The sequence below is a fragment of the Pholis gunnellus genome, assembly GCF_910591455.1.
Source record: "Pholis gunnellus genome assembly, chromosome: 21".
Taxonomy (NCBI): Eukaryota; Metazoa; Chordata; class Actinopteri; order Perciformes; family Pholidae; genus Pholis; species Pholis gunnellus.
Genome location: NC_136548.1, coordinates 13,274,107 through 13,291,191, shown reverse-complemented (window position 1 = coordinate 13,291,191; position 17,085 = coordinate 13,274,107). Strand labels below are relative to the sequence as shown.

At 41.3% G+C, this 17,085-nt stretch overlaps 2 protein-coding genes across 2 annotated transcripts; one reads left to right on the top strand and one right to left on the bottom strand.

Moving 5' to 3' along the window:
* Window positions 1-2,153: 2,153 nt before the first annotated feature.
* Window positions 2,154-5,115, bottom strand: ghitm (growth hormone inducible transmembrane protein). The gene is made up of 9 exons (XM_079182828.1): window positions 5,063-5,115; window positions 4,565-4,702; window positions 4,338-4,434; window positions 4,013-4,124; window positions 3,750-3,891; window positions 3,495-3,603; window positions 3,078-3,266; window positions 2,708-2,879; window positions 2,154-2,599 (listed from the first exon to the last, which is right to left on the bottom strand). The coding sequence occupies exons 2-9, from the start codon at window positions 4,679-4,681 to the stop codon at window positions 2,515-2,517; spliced, it is 1,023 nt and encodes a 340-aa protein (XP_079038954.1). The 5' UTR covers window positions 4,682-4,702; window positions 5,063-5,115; the 3' UTR covers window positions 2,154-2,514.
* Window positions 5,116-10,311: 5,196 nt separating this feature from the next.
* Window positions 10,312-11,858, top strand: chst3b (carbohydrate (chondroitin 6) sulfotransferase 3b). Its single transcript, XM_079182017.1, has 2 exons — window positions 10,312-10,406; window positions 10,602-11,858. Exons 1-2 carry the CDS (start codon window positions 10,327-10,329, stop codon window positions 11,827-11,829), a joined length of 1,308 nt encoding a protein of 435 aa, XP_079038143.1. The 5' UTR covers window positions 10,312-10,326; the 3' UTR covers window positions 11,830-11,858.
* The last annotated feature ends 5,227 nt before the right edge of the window (window positions 11,859-17,085 follow it).

Genomic DNA, 17,085 nt, shown 5'->3' with positions numbered 1-17,085 from the left:
CAAAATATTACTTCAGTAAAAGTACAGTAGTATGAGCAAAATGTTCTTATGAATTAATAGTACAAGTAAACATTAAGCAGGACGTCCCCTTTAGGAGAGTTATGTATTCTATGATTGGAATATTATTACTGATTCATTAACATGAACGCAATATTTTTATGTTGTAGTTGACCGAGGTGGAGCTAATTTGATTTATTTTACTTATTTAGAGAGGAAACAGCAGGATGACGACAACTTTCTTGAGCACGATCAGCAGATTTTTGAACTGTTTTAAAGTTATTAATAAGTAAATAACTGTAAAAACTGTAAATATGCTTTCAGCAAAATAACTACAATATGAGCAGATGAGGTTGATGGGAATGTCAGTAGTTTGAATGTATTTAGTCATAAACGAAGGTTTTGGGCAAATTAAAGTTGTGACCTGATAATGACGGTAGAGGCCAGATCAGGGGATCACCAAAATTATTAAAATGTTTATTATAGGGAACACGAGTGCTTGCACCAAAACAGCAATCCAATTATTGTCGAAACATTTCACTAAAAACCACAAATGTCGATTTCATGGTGGCGCTATAGTAAAATTCAGGGGCTCACCAAAGTCTGTAGGATTCATCCTCTGGGGACCATGAATATTGTACAACATGTCATAGTTGTTCAGATGATTCAATCTATTTGAGAAATTAACTGATTACACATTGTTCTCTGCGTGGTAATGCAAAACAAAGGGAGAGGCCAGAGTTCTAAAGGCGGGGAATTATAACTATACTCAAGAGCCATTTGTCAATGTCAACTGGACTTGCTTATTGTCTCACACACAAACACACACACACGAAATAACAAAGTCTACATTGAGCAAATCCTTGGTCCCTAACCAAATATTGGTCATCAATCTGAAAATTACCGCCAGAGAGCAACTTTTATCCCCAGTAATGCCAGATCTCCAAATGCTGGAGCTTTCCCCAATCTCATCCATTATTGCCCTCTTTATCCCTCCCATCTGCAGGTTGTTTGTTTTCGATTCGCAGTACATATGAATCATACGTGTGCTAAACGTGAACATGATCCGAGAGATTGAAACACTGTTGGCAGCGGTTTGCTCCATGTGAACGTGCTTTAATGAAGCACCTGCATATTTACAGATGTTAGCATCTGTTGCAAGTGCCCTGGTTTGGAGGTTTAATTTTAGAGGGGCAGCCAGATGGTGGACAAGAGGATTACTGCACTAAGCCTTTGTCATCTGCTGCTACACACTGACTGTTTATAAGGTGGACCTCGCCGGTCCCTCATCGTCTGGTCAGAGCTGCGTGTGGATGACGAATGGTAAAACATGCAAGTGTGGGCTCATGCAGTAACAGCTGCGAGAGGCTGTGGACAAAACTTTCCACCAACTGACTTGAGACACGGCTCACAATGAATTGTTTTGAGTGTTATTGCAGGTCACTGAACTAACGTATTTTAACGTGTATTGTTAATGAACAGGCATCTAAAACTTAATTGCTACCAATAGACATTTTTCGTAAAATCGGGTGGACTATACCATTGTTGGATAAGTCCATTCTTTCCAACATTATCATAATACAAATGCCGGCAATCGAGTAGACAACATGTTGAACCAGGATCAATGCAATTTAATAAATATTTGGTATCGTTCTAATGTAAATGATCAAGTGGCATTCAAAGAAGATAATTAACGGACTTTAAAAATGACGTTTAAGAATTGATTTGAGAAGAAATTATAAGAACCAAAAACTCTAAGTGTGCAAATATGTATTTCACCTAAAGAGGACTTCAGCAATCATGAATTGTAGTAGTAGTAGTAGTAGTAGGGCACTACCTACTGTCAAAATGTCTTCTGTGAAAAAGGCATAGAACAGGAAACATGTCTGCTAAATCTCTGCTGGATATTATTATCACTTTACAAAATAGCTAACAGCTACTACTTCTGACAAGACATACTTTTAACCCATAACGTATTTATTGAGTGATTCAATTATTGAAATTACTGCATATTTTCTCAGAAATATATGAACTAGTCCCCATTGATTTAACACATCAACAAAAGGGCAATAACAACATATACTGGAGCAGGAGCATAGTCAGTGGTGATCTGGACCGGTCTATGGCTGATGTGTGTGGCATGTCTGCTGCGTGTACCAGATGTTCTTGCACTTTTATTCATATTAGAAACAGAAACCATAAAGCTGAAATAAATACAAAACATAAAGAATACAAACGATATCTGAGGCAGGGAAAATGACGCTGACAGATTGAACCCATCTGTAACCCACAGGACAAACCAGATATTCCACAATCAAGGTAAGAGCTCTCAGTATGTTCTCAATGTCCTCTTTGCACCAGAGAGTGCAGTCCTCTTCTTCACACTGTATTTTTAGCAAGTTAGATGAGACGTGTCACTAAGAATTAACACCGGGCGTATATGCTGCTCTTAATAAAATATGATTTTGTTCAGCTCTGTGGAGGGTAAAATTGAAGCCAAAGCCAAAATGCTGTTGTTTACTTCCTTTTGCCGCCACCACCAGACAGAATCATCACCAGTCTCATGAAGATGTTCAGTGTGTCCATGTAAATCCCCATACACCTGTGTGATAGAGAACAATATGAGACCCGCATCTTTGTGCATACCTAACAGCATTCTGCTAAAAAACTGCATTTAAAGTGAAATTGAATATTTTCTGGAGTGACTTACGCGTTAATGGGGTCATATCTCTGTACGCCATAGAGTGGGTGTGTCTCTGCCCTCTTGACAACCTTCTGTGTGTCATAGAGGAGGAACAAGCTGAACAGTACCAGGCCTCCGTAGATGGCAATCGAGTACAGGCCTGCTCCGAACGCTGACGTGGGCGGCAGGAACATTGATCCTGAAGAAGACAAGAAGATTTGCTGTGAGACTAACAAGTACAGATTAAAAGACCGATACAGACCTAAATAATTCAAAACCAATGAGGTGTTTAGCTGCCTGGCACAGCACTTAATAATTAACACACATGTATATGAACTGTAAGCCCCAAAACTAGCAATGAGACAGGGTTATGAGGTTAAAACTGCAATGTACTGACCAATAGAGGAAGCGAAGACCACTCCGAAGCCAACGGCCAATGGCCCGCCCATACTGAGGAACTTCTCACTTGGGGCACACATGGCCACAGTGGACAGACCTCCCACAATTCCTGCTGTGTACCAGGCGGCCCTCATCATCAGGGGTCCTCCGAGGAGAGTGAGGGGAGCGATGACAGCACCCATCACACCTGATCAGTAAATAAAAGCAAGAAGACATCTCAACACCACATTCAAAACATACGACAAAAAACAGATCTGCGCCACAAGTCTAAATGTAGTGGTGGAGCTGAGGCTCTGAGCCTTTACATGACTTCCCTCTAGTGTCCAAATGAGGCAACTACATAAGCAAAATAGAAGGGTCAAGTGAGACATCATAACAGAATAATAATTTCCCCACTGGACATTGTCTTACAAACCTGCATGGAGCATCCAAGCGAGGTGTTTGGGCATCGGGCTCTGCTCATACGAAATGGACCTAACCAGCATGCCGGCGCCAATCATAGCCGCAAACGTTGCTCCAATAGCCTAGGATAGGACAAACAACAGGCATCTATATATATTGAAAAATAAAGATATTACTAAACCGGCTCCATGGTGTATTAAGCCTTCATTGTTTAAATAAATGTTGCTAAGCAGTGAGGATCTATGTCTACTTGAGTTACATAGCTTACCAGCCAGGAGCCTCCCATCATCAGACCCATCAGTGCCGGGGTTCTGCTCACTGCTACAGCTGACAAAGCCGTCAGTCCAATACTGCCTGCAAAGTACATGTAGGTGGAGCGGATCCTGTCCTTCACATACTGAGGCCAGATCCTGCATAGAGAGCGGAGAGTGCAGGTGAATATGGAGCTCTTGGAAGGGGAACGAACACGTCCTACTGAACCTGCGTTTCAAAACTAAATCAAGCCGCCAGAAACAAAAAGCTGTTACTCACACTGCTTTCTCAATGGCACCGATTTCATTGGACATGCCGAGTCCATAGTAGCACAGAGCTCCAAGGCCAACTGCTGCACCTCCAGCCAGAATAATTCTTCCCATGCTGTCAACTGTGGACACAACAATATTTGTTTTTAAATTTAGCGTATTGGCTATTTAGACAGCCATTAAAGAACGCTCGAGACTATGTGAGTTTATTGTACGTTGACACAACCTTGACCTTTTCAAGAGAGTGGATATTATAAAACTCCAGTCATGTAACAGTACAGTCTATGTAACAGCATGTTGTAGTACATTTAACTAGTATATTTAATAGTGATTACTTCTAATAGCGGTATTCGTTGCTGGCTCAAAAGCTGCTTCTTTGAGCTGCTCTCTGGTCCCACGGCGGAAACCAAATCTGGCCTTAGTAGAATAACCCTGGTGAAAGAAAGTGGGAGAGGTACACAGTAAGAGCAGTTGTATGTGTGTGGTGCTGCAGCAATAAGAGAGCTTAGAGAAGTGTTGTAAAGCTATGAATGCCATCCTGTTGGTGGTGACTTTACAGTACCTGCTGGGGCCTGAGCAGCGGTGGACAGGCCTTCAGGGAGGGTGCTCTCTGTGTCAGCACAGGACGCAGCCCGGTGAGAGGAAGACTCCTCAGGCACGTCAGCCTCGCCACCAACATGGTCACAATATATTATCCTGTCTGTAATATAAAGAGAGCTTCAGGTAACGTTACAGTACATGACAAACAGTCGTGCGACATAATTATGTAATTATGATTACAGTCACACAGCCGGTAAGACAACAAAGTAATGTAGTAATAACAGCTAAGGACAATATCTTTGATATCATAACATTCAACGTTAGTTAAGTAAGCTAGCTAACGTTAGCTAACACCACATATGCTAGCTGCTAAACGTTTGAGACTCTTTTCGCTAAAGTCTTTGTTAACTTCCGGTATTACAGTGTTTCGTCTGACCAAAGAGATTAACTGTTATCACGAGCACATTATGATGTCTAACTTCAAGACATTAAGATGTAAAGTGACGATAATGTTACATACCGAGAGAGAAACGTTCGTCGTTCACCTTTTCAGAAACTACTGCGCGATTTTCTGACGCAATTGTTTTGCAACCTTCGTGACGATTCTCCCATTAGCGCGTCATCATTGAGCGACAGGTTCGTTGGGAATTGGAGTTCTTAATCGGGCTGCATTGTATAATCGTATAATACTGTAGTGACTGCAGTATTTAGATCCAATGAGCAAATAGTCATATCAGAATGTAAAAAAAACTCCAAGAAAAACTGCAAATCCTGCATTCAATGTTTTACTCAGGTCAAAAGAAAAACAGGTGTTATGAACAAATGGTACTTTAATACTCAAAATAAAAGTAGAATGAGCAAATATGCCGTTTGAGAGTGTTATTATTTCACTAAACACTATCTTTATTTTATTATAACTCATGCAGTAATGTGTTAGGAGTGCTCAATCAGACGTTATTTAAACTACTTTACATATAAGTACAAATACATACAAAAACATAATGGTGTTGTATATTCAAAACCCTAGCTGCCAAATAAATGTAGTGGAGTAAAAAGTAGGCTATGTTTCCTCTTGAAGGGTAGTAATCACAGGTATAGTAGAGTCAGTTAGGCCTACTTGTTTTTTTATTTGATGTAACATGAATCACAATCAGAAAAGTGTTTTGGAATGATTTCCACATGCAGTCAATGTAGAAATTGAGACGCACCTCGTCCACTAGGTGGTGTACTTGCCTCTTCTTTGGTTGTTGACTACATCATAAATTACAAAAAAAATAAAATAGACCAAATGACAGCAACACATAATAACAGTATTATACCTTTACCATTACTTATCGTGTGTTTTACGTTTATAAAATGTGTTTGTTATTCATTATCACAGACTATTATGGTCTGTGAGGGGTGGTGGTGGTGCGCCTCCTGCATGAAACTCCGCTCCTTTACACCAAACTTTCCCCATGTGATTCACTGAGTCGCAACTGTTGGACCTACTTGTCATTCGGTTCAGCGGGCAGCCCGACCGGCAGCCTCCTCAAACATGAGTCCATCTGATCCACAGGTTTTACTTCCTAAATCTAGTCGAGCTGCTTCTTCTTTCGGATCGGATAGTTTTTTGTCACACGAGTGAAGTCTTGTTGGGAATTAATGGATTTAATTTCTATCCGGAGTCGCTCTTTGAGGAAAGGCTGATCAACCTAAAGCGGGAAGCCTTCAGACACCGCAGCTCATCATGATGGTGGGTATGGAGAGTGGACTTTGAGAGGCTACTTTATAAATAACTAAAAGTATAAACTAATAATGTCACTTGTTAGGTCTAATATCACCCTAAAAAACAACATAGAGTACAATAAAATCACCATGCAATTGTTGTGAATATCTGACTTAAAATATGAAGGAAAGTGGCTTTTCTTTTCAAGTGTTTTATTAAGAAAGCATGACTTCAGTTTTGATGGTTTGTCCCTTTGACCTTTAAATGCAGCGCATGCTCTGCAGAGACCATGCACACTGCTGCATTCAAGAAGTCAGACTTTTCCGGTTTATGAATTTATAGTGACATGTTGCTGCATGGTCAATACACTGCTGTGTATTTCAATTAATACAAGGCATGTAATGCCTACTTTTTTTTTTTTTTTTTTTAGATCTATTCTCAAAGTGCAAAATCACACATTGGCCAAAACATATTCTATCAACAAATATGACCTTTACACTCTTTAACGACCTCAACTAAACCCGTTGCCTGCATAGTCCGCTCTCCTTTTAAGGATTTCTTAGGCAACATTCCTTATAGGCTAGTATCAACTCCAACAAATACCTCTTTTTGATGGTGCATGATATAACTCTCACTAAAAAACCGAGCTGTATGTCAGTATAACTGACCAATAACAAACTTGCCAGTCAAACCGGTTGAACACAGTCTACCTTGTTTTCCTTTGATAGGTGGTCGTGATAAACATTCTAAACACTCCAGATAGTATAGATAGAAAATAATGCACTATCACAGTATATGCTTGTATTGTGTTCTATATCATGATTGTAAATTTAGCTTTTTCTGGAGTAAATTAAGAAACATCTCAGATGGGAATGTCTGTGTTTGGCTAATTAAATACCTTAAGTAGCAATGCATCCCATTTTTTATATGTTGATGATGTGTTTTGTATGTAAAATCTTAATTTGCAACGTCACTAACTAAAGCTATCAAATTAATGTAGTGCAAAATAAGTGCCTCCTTCACTGCCCATAAGGACTTCAAACCAAACATAAAACTTACAATAGACACCACAGTATAACCGGTATAGAAAAATAGAATAGAGTGGCATGTTGCACAATCTTATTCTGCCAATACTTTTCAAAAGTTTTTTATTTTCTAGTCTGTTATTTTTGTGTTTCGAGACACACATCCTATAATTATCACGCCTACATACTGTATTTAAGAGAGGATCTAAAATAATCCCTTTACCTGTTGTTATGGGATTGGAATGGAATCACACTGACAACATTTCAGACATAGTGGGTTTGGCTGGGTGGTGTTTAATTTGTCTTCACATAGATTTACATTAAATAGGCAGCTATTAAAAGCATTTGTAGCAAGATGATAAATGGTGCAGTGGCGGTTTTGTTATGAGTAGATGATCAAAAGTGTCATATGCCTCAGTGGTTTGTGAATATTCAACAATGTCAGCTCATGTGTGTTTTCTTTTTTTTCACTTTGCACAGCAGATGCAATACGCTGAGATAATTGGTGTACATCTAATTTACCATATAAATGACAAAACCCTCAAACCACTTATTTTGTTGATGTGGCTTTCTTTGGTTTATTTAAAATCATACATGGAGAAAACTAAAACTGCTTCAATACATACTGTAGTGCTCAAAATAACTTTGTTTCACTGAAAGAACAGTGTTCACTAATGTCTTATCCATTAGGTGAAATCATTTTTGGTGTTTGTCTTAATCTGTTCAGGTACAGTAGAAAATAAACTGCAGAACAAATATGCTGTGCTATAATGGTATATTTACTCAGATCTTTTGGTGGTTTAACTACAAACTGTGACTGTAACTGTAATGTTAAATGACCACTGAAGACTAAAGGAGTGAGTCGTTTCCTGTGGTGCAACCGACTATCTGACATGTACCATGGGACTTGTAACATCAGGGGGTTACTCACTGACCCCGTGACGTGTGAGTGACCTGGCAGTTTATGTTCTGCGATCTCAGCCCAAAAGGAGGTTTAGAGTCACCCCTGTGTAAAGAGACCTTTGTGGTTGTGGCATGCGGCAGGGTGGTGCAAGACAGAGCAGATTTTTTTCCTCCCGGAGAAAACGTGTCTCGGTACACAAGCTGTTCACCTTTTCATTACACGCCGTTCCACGTCAACAGTGCTCTATTGGAGCTGAAAACTTCCTATTCCCTCTCGGAGAATTTCGCAGGCAGTGTCCAACCATTCCCTGTGTTGAGATTTCAGTCATTTGGACTGGCTTCTGTACAGAGGTTGCAACAGGATGTGAGAACTGGACCTCCAGACGTGTTGAGACTCAAAAGACATTCAGGCTCATCAGAATTCAGAAAATGATGCTCATGTATCAGGCTTCCTACAGAGTGCTGCTTGTTTCGTGTGTCAAACATGCGACTATACCTTGCTGTAGTCATTGAGTGAAAAGGCTGGTCTGTTGGCTTTTGGCTCTGCTGATTAATAGCAGCAGTTTCACTAATGTGTCGGCCCAGAGGCTAAACCTGCAATCGTTTAACACTGATCCATAAGAAATCACAGACGCACTCAGGAGTCTGTGCGTAGCACCTGACGGATCCAATAAACAAATGTTTTCACAGACCCAGACGTCTAATTCAGGATTTTAACAGACTGACTGTACAGTGCAATCTCTGTGTGCTTACTTATATCCTTCTAAATTCCTAACATGGCATTTTTGTGGGCACACATCAAACTGACACACTGCCAATTTCCTCAGGGTGGAGACAATCTCATGTAGTCTTGCAGTGCTATTGACCCCCTTCTCTGGCAGACGAGGTAAGGCAGGATTATGCTAAAATCCAAAGATTAGTCAGGGATCTGAGCCAAGCTGCCATTATCTTAAAATATCATCTTTCAGGAATGTGCAAGACATCCCCAAGTACACATAGGCACCATTAAATCCACTCTTATCTTCATTTGACTTCCCCGCTGTCGGCCGTCTACAGAGTAACACAAGTACCGAACGGCCTGCAGGCTCAGAGCGCTGCAATTTATGTCTCAATGACAAGCAGGCTTTCCCCTTCAATTTCAGCACTCTGCAGTTATACCTCTCAGCGTTTGGACATGTGTCCCCTTCAGTCTCAAATCAGAAGCACGAAGACACATTATTGGGAAGCAGCACGCCATTAGCCCGCCACCAGATGATCTACTGTACTATGTCACTGGGGGCCTCTGTTTAAAAGATCTCCTCCCAGTGTTGACATGGAGCAGCAGCTGGTGGTTTGGACCACACTGGTACTATCAGTGGGAGGTTGGATAATCACTCTGACCTAGACACGTTTTTTTTCAAGCAAGCAGCTTTGCAGTTGTGAAATTACAGTTTAATTACAAAATTGTGCTTGATTGCAGTCTCTGGCTCATATTTCATTTGTGCTCTTGCAATTGTTTCTTTGTTTCTACAAAGACTGACTCATAAATACAGCTTATTTATGTGCACCAGTCTTCTGTCTTGCAGGGTGGGTGGGCATGTTCCTGAAATGCACTGGTGCACTTAAAGATAACAAGGACTTCCTTGTGAGAACTGGCTTAGATTCCAGCCTTAAACACTCAGCTATTTTCTATTCTTACCCTCCTAAGATATGATATTTCCGTCTCTGAGTAAATGCCTCCATCGTTGGTTTTGCATTACACCGTACGTACAGTGATGCTGTGTAGGAATAAAAAATAGAAAAAGGCATGAGAAGGAGAAGTGCTCTCTATAACCACTACTCTGACTCGGCATCACAGTGCAGTTTTACATATGCAGCAATATACTGTCAACTTCCCATTTTCCATGAGTGGTTAAAACAAATACCTTGCTGTGTTTCGACAGAATGAATTGAGACTAAAGTAGGTTTACTCACAGCCGTGCTCAAATGTGCAAAATGTGTAACTGACAGGTTGATGTTCATTTCATTTACAGGATGAAACATCGCCTACAACGGGGAATACACATAACTGGAAGGCTCTTTAAGAAGGCGACTGGAGACTTGCAAGATTGGCAGAACCCATTAAGAAGCAGTCTGTAAAAGCATATCCAGGCACAGCTACATCCAAGAATGAGGATCAAATACACAATATCCATCGTCTTTTTTGTGGCACTTGTTATCATTGAGAAGGAAAACAACATTATCTCAAGGTAAGTCCATCTCAGTGATCAATGAAGTGCTTTAGTGATTCCCAGCAGGTTTGTGTGCGTTTATCTCTTCCCAGCTCAAAAGATATTAAAAAAAAAAAACACACAAAGTTGCTGAAAATGTCGAGTTAAATAACACAGCTGTGACTTCTTCCAGTAAAAGATAATACTACTTTGTGTTTCCTCTCGCACTTTCAGGGTGTCAGATAAGCTCACCTTAAAGCAGACCCCCCAGACCCCTCTGCAGCCCAGTGGTTTCTCCCACATACTGCTGAAGCACAATGGTTCCTTTACCTCACTCAGCAAGACGAACTCTGCCTTCACGCTGATGAAGCGGCGCCTGGAGGACTACAGCCAGCACCAGGAGGTGGTGACGGTCGGCAGGAAGCACATCCTCCTGTTAGCCACCACCAGGACGGGCTCCTCGTTTGTGGGCGAGTTCTTCAACCAGCAGGGCGACAACATGTTTTACCTGTTTGAGCCGCTGTGGCACGTGGAGAAGATGTTGACGCTGGAGACCGGCGGCACCAACGCCACAGCGGCAGTTAAGGCGTACCGCGATGTGCTCCAGCAGCTCTTACTGTGTGACTTCTCCCTGCTGGAGAGCTTCATTGACCCCCTCCCCGTGGACCACATCACCCCCGCTCTATTCCGCAGAGAGTCCAGCAGCTCTCTATGCGAGGAGTCGGTCTGCAGCCCCGCCATCAAGGGGGTCTTTGAGCGTTATCACTGCAGGACTAGACGCTGTGGTCCCCTGAACTTGACCATGGCGTCTGAGTCCTGCCTCCAAAAGGAGCACAGGGCCATCAAGTCAGTGAGAGTGCGCCAGCTGGAGAACCTCCGTCCTCTGGCTGAGGACCCGCGCCTTGACGTGAAGTTCATTCAGCTGGTTCGGGATCCTCGGGCTGTACTGGCCTCGCGCATGGTGGCCTTTGCAGCCAAATACAAGAACTGGAAGCAGTGGGCTGTGGATGGGGATGTCCCAATTGATGATGGCGAAGTGAGAAAGCTGAAAGGGAACTGCGACAACATCAGGATGTCGGCTGAGATCGGCCTCAGACAGCCACCGTGGCTGCGCAGGCGTTACATGCTGGTGCGGTACGAGGACATCGCTCGGTTCCCCATGAGGAAGGCGACGGAGATGTACAGGTTTACTGGAATCCCGTTCACTCCACAAGTGAAATCCTGGATCCTGAAGAACACCCAGGCCTCCAAGGAGGCCAGCGGTGTTTACTCCACACAGAAAAACTCCTCAGAACAAGTAGAGAAATGGAGGTTCACTTTACCATTTAAAATAGCCCAGGTTGTACAGAAAGTTTGTGGACCAACACTGAAGCTTTTTGGGTATAAATTTGTAAGCAGTGAAGAAATGCTAACAGATAAGTCTATTAGTTTGATTGAGGACAAAGTGTTCAACTTTTCATAGACTTTCACGGACATGAATTCTGAACCCAGATGCAGGAAAACTCTGAAATTACATATATATATATATATTAGGGTCATTTATCCTGATACAGAGAGCCATATATTTTCTGTGTGTGCTATTTAAAGGTTTGTAATATTTAAAACTAGTTTGATGACGAAAATGTATTGTTGAGCAGAAAGTTAATATAAAGCTTTATAATATTGTAGCAAGGGTGTATATAGAGACTTTACATATGGGAAAATAGGAAGCTATCTTTGTTTTTGCACTCCGGACTATTTTCTCTGTCCAAACTGTATCGCTGGCTTGTTCTTAGCAGATATAGGGAAGTCCTGCGGGAGATAGCTGTTGTAAACATGTCCAGGAACCTTCATCAGTTATTTTTTTCAGCAACTTGAGTTAGCAACATAGGCTGCTTTTACACCAAAGAAACTTGAAACGAAATGTTAATGCATAGCCAAAAAATAAAAATAGCTTTGTATAGCAATCCTTATGGCAGGATGAGGGAACACCAATGTTTTGTTATTTCTACGCGTGAGACTTAGAAGTAATGTCCCATGTTAATCTATTTATTTCTTCTTTGCTAAGAGTCATAATGACTCCACCTCTGAATGTGCACAGGTTCTGTTGCCCTCTGTAGGTGCTTTTCTTGCACACATATACTGCAGTGTACTGTACATGCATGTTTGTAATTGGCCAAAAGTTTTTTTAAGTTGTCCTCGCGATCGGAAGAACCCATTCTGTAAAAACAGATGTTTACACTGCCACTGTATGGGAACATTCCAACTGCAGCTGGTTTGCAGTATTGTGTGAGGTTTGTCGGCAGGTCTGTCTGTTGACACAAGTCTCTCGGCTGGTGATAAAAAGAGGCCCTGATACTCTGCCCTGCCAGACTGTTTGCTGATATCCCAGTCTGTTCTTTTTGCAAATTGTTTGTAACAATAAATTCTTTTACATTAACTGTAAAACATCTCCGTTTTGGTATGAAAATACTGCATTCGTAACTGGGGCAAAACTGTTATTTTAGTTAACTTGTCTGAGTTTCACATTCAACTGTCATGAGCACAACTTCTCCATTTCGTCATCTTTTTCAGTTATCGCTTATTAATGATCAAAGAGGTTAACCATGCACGGAAGTAGATGTGGCAGACCTATGCAAAAGATAACCGTATGGTTTAAAATATAAGGACAACCTGTCAGTACAGTAAACAGCTCACCTGCAATAAACACTACCTTTGTAAAGCTTCTAATTGAGTATCGGTGTGTGTGGGGGTCTGCTTTTAACTACCGCTTGTCGTTGCCAATGTATTTATAGCATACGTAGGAACACAAACAGTGGGCCCAAGAAGACTCACCAACACTGAAAGATTCATAGATTATTTGTGTAGGTGTAGAGAGATGGGGGTTTCTGAAGCTATTCCACCATCTCACAAGCACTTCAGTAGACTGGCACATGAAGCTCTTCCTGTTATTTGCTCCACTAACAGTAAGACTTTATGTGCATACAAGAGTTTGTTGAGCTGTTTTGTGCAAAAAAAAAACAAAAAAACATTCACAATTAATGACTTACTTTTAACTGTGAAAGACCACTTACGGAAGCCTCTTACATTGGTGTTGCAATGGTAAATTGACGCATCTTTGGCTTTTTACTCCGGTTCTATCGAAACCAAATGTTGAAGCTTTCTGCACACCAACTTCTTAGGAGCCAAGAAGGAAGGATACTGGAGGCAGCTGCCTTGACTCACAGTGTGTTTACCACTGTGGGCCCGGTTATTTAAATCTCCAAACCTACAGTAGTAATTACCAACTTTACATATAACGTGGTCCGAGTCATTTTCGTCCACCTGACCTCGCCCGCTTACAGGAAAGCAGGGAGGCAGTCATTTACAGTCTTTCTGTCTCAGTCATTCTCTTTTACATGAAAAAGTGACTTTATGGTTCAAACATTTGTTAACTCACTCATCTGAGCTGTCACACATTGCTAGGCAAAGCCACATCAGAGCACTTAAAGTGCATAGTCACATCAACAGATCATTATCTGGTTAGTTTGGGCTGGTTGTTCTATTTTAATAAAAAGCGTTCCCAGGTCTACAGCTGCTTCTGAAGAGTCTAAACCTAATGAGAAGAGGTTCAGCATTCATAAACTCTTCTATTAAAGTGGCTTTATGTGGGACTTGTGGAGGGTGGAGTAACTGTATGGTTGAAGCAAATATAGAATAACCACTTTCCACGAAGAGCCTTCTCACCCCCCCCCCCCCCCCCGCAGTAAAGTGAGGGCATTTAGGTAACCCCACCCTTGTGCTCTGTTATATGGAGCCCTGCCACACAACCATGAGGCGTTTGACATATGCAACACAGCCTGAGCAGAGGATCTGTCTGATACCTTGCTGTATGATCTGTGATAAACAGACACACAGTTGAGTTAATTCAGACGTGTCTCAGAGCTACAAATAAAACTCAATAATGATGGTTGAGGAGGAGACATAAATCTAAATACACAGTAAATGATCTCACGCTGAAGAATGCAATTCATAAAACTCAGGTTGTTGCATGCGATAATGAGTGACTTTGCGAGGAGCGGGCACAGAATCTTTCATGCACAAAACTGACTGTATACAGCTGATGAGTGATGAGAAGACACATTAGGCAGTTTTTATCTGTCATATAAAACTGGTGCTTTGGAAATGTCACCATTATCGAGTTTCCGTTCATCTTTGACCATTTTCCAACTATACATGAAATCCATATGGGCAGATTTTCAGTGTGTCAGCGAAAGTTGCACAAAGCTCTGTGGTAAACTTTGCATAGGAGGCACTTCTTGTCCAATATCATGCTGCTTCAACTAAAATAGGGGCAATAAAATCTGTTTTTTACAGGCCTTTATTGACATTGGATCAAATTTCACAGGAACTGTCTCGCTGTTAATAAAGCCAGACATTTTATTTTAATTTTGTGCTTAAACAGGAAATGGCAACCTGGTGATTAATGAGTGCCGTTGGTATTTTTTCCTCACATACAACCCATAGACAGACATCAAAGATCTGATGTGGTTTGGTTTCCCTTGCCACAGATGCACTGACGTGTCAACACACTTTGCAAAAGCAGTGTAGAAGTGAGTAAGGACACCAGTTTTTCTTATACACAAATGACCGTTACAGCTCTAACTTATCAAGGATGTTGCAAAGCATTATCTACGTAAATCCCCTGTCATCTTATCTATGTGTCCATTCATCTTTCAGGCGGAAGTCAGCGACTGTTTCATCGTGCTTTGTCACAGAAGACTAGAGATTTCTTTGTGACACGAAACATAAACTCCGTTGTGGCTGACAAAAACAAAAAATCCGGACAACGTAAATGGTTGCCCATTTTCTCTGGATTTAGATTAAGCAAAACAAGTGAAAAGTGCCCTCGAGATGTGGTCAGAGGCTCAAGCTGTATGAGCATCACAGCCACTTAAAGGTATAAAGACACAAAATAACAATAATTGTGATGACTGTGGTCGCTAAAAAAATGCAGTAACCTATTTTCATTCTTACAATAAATGTTGTTGATGCTTTAGGGTGGAATGTCACCTCATCCCTAGAAAGATCCTGTTGGCGTACTATTAAAGGGCATGTGCTGCGATAAACACCAGGGATTTGCTACCCAAATACATTGTAATCTTTCATTTCCCTACTTGGTTTTGTCTTGGCTTGCATTTGTTTACACTGGACCGGGCTTTATCATTTTGAATATGAGCTCAGTGTTAACGTAAAGCACTGCCAACCTCTCTACCCAATCACACAAGAAAACATTAAGCTTTACCCCCATCCTAAATTTAGAGATCTATTCTAGTTTGAAATAACAAAGACGTTTCATGGTTTTAGCAATCTTGCATGACATTTAGTTGCAGTCAGCCCCCTCCAGTACAAACAATGGCTTTGTGGGTAAGGGGAGAGTTTAAGTAAATACTTAGGTCAGCAGGTGGTGCAAAGAGAACAAAATGACAAAGGGCTGCTCTGATTCTCAGTGAAAAGGTTTTATTCCTATATTTCAAATTCATTCCTGCCATGCCACACACAGCAATTACAATGCCTGTGTGTGCTTCTTTTCTGTGTTTTAGGCCTCAGAGAAGCTGACCAGAGCCCTGAACAGCACGCCCATTTTAGACAAGAGTGTGTGTAACAAACAGAATTAAAAAGAAAAACAAGACGAATATATATTAAATCTTTAAAACTTTGCCATGTCAATATCCCATTAAAAACAGCACCATTTCTTAAATGTCCTTGTTGTGTGCTACTCAAGTACTGCAGAGCTCACATAAAATGGGCTTACTGTAGGATTCTCGAGTACAAGATGTGCCACCATTTGCATTTTAAATTAATGTTCGTGAAAGAGCGGTTCCCTCAGCCAGTTCTGTTGGGCATAACACAAAGCTTCAGTCTTTTCTCACATCAATACCTCCTTTTGTGTCAGCACCAAGCCAGAGCGAAGAGGTCTTTAAAAAAGTTTAGAGCGACTGAATGGGTCGCTCCATTTGTCCCACTCTGTTGGCTTTCCACCAAATACAGAGTAAGTGCCTTTGTAGTGCCACTATTAGTCACAATAAAACAGGCATTACAGTTTAGGACTAAAAAAAAAAGAGTCAAAAGGAGCAGGGGGGCTAATGGGAAAAAATTAAGCATCAATAGAGAACGTCTTCATTTCCCGTAAGATGTGGTGCTGATGCATTTACCAATTATAGATTAATCTCCAGCCTCAACGCTGTAATGACAGGCCTTTTCCTTTTTGACGAGACAGATGCCATGTGAGCACCAACCTTGTGACGCTGCTGCATGGTTGCCACAAATGAAAGGAGCCAGCAAAAGATGCAGAAAGATGTTTGCACAGCAGACCAGAGTGACCACCGGAAGCAGACAGCGAGCATCCATTTTCACACGGAGGAAATGACGGTGGAGAAACTGAACCGCAGACGTTCGAAACATCATAATTGTGGGCTTCCATTCCCACCTTTCTGTCCACTTCGAAGGTTTCTTCTTCGAGGAGCAGCTACAGAAACAAACAATCTTTTGTGTTATTCATAACGCATCATGTAGCACTGACCGAGGGGCAGAGTTTATTTTGACTATAAGTTGAACAATAATTACAGACTGTGGCACCACGTTGTGGGATTTAGAATCTGGACAGTTGTCATGGCAAACATTAAATATATTTTTTTATATTTATTATACTGAGATAAATGTAATATGGGTCAGTAACAAAAATAGAGCTCCAGGTCCA

Bases quoted from the DNA above. Each gene is read 5' to 3' on its own strand.
- ghitm (XM_079182828.1), bottom strand. From the start codon at position 4,681: ATGTTGGTGGCGAGGCTGACGTGCCTGAGGAGTCTTCCTCTCACCGGG. The intron at 4,125-4,337 runs GTAATCACTATT...TTGTGTCCACAG, and splicing joins AACGAATACCGCTATTAGAA to TTGACAGCATGGGAAGAATT. The intron at 3,267-3,494 runs GTTTGTAAGACA...TTTACTGATCAG, and splicing joins CGCTTGGATGCTCCATGCAG to GTGTGATGGGTGCTGTCATC.
- chst3b (XM_079182017.1), top strand. From the start codon at position 10,327: ATGAGGATCAAATACACAATATCCATCGTCTTTTTTGTGGCACTTGTT. The intron at 10,407-10,601 runs GTAAGTCCATCT...TCGCACTTTCAG, and splicing joins GAAAACAACATTATCTCAAG to GGTGTCAGATAAGCTCACCT.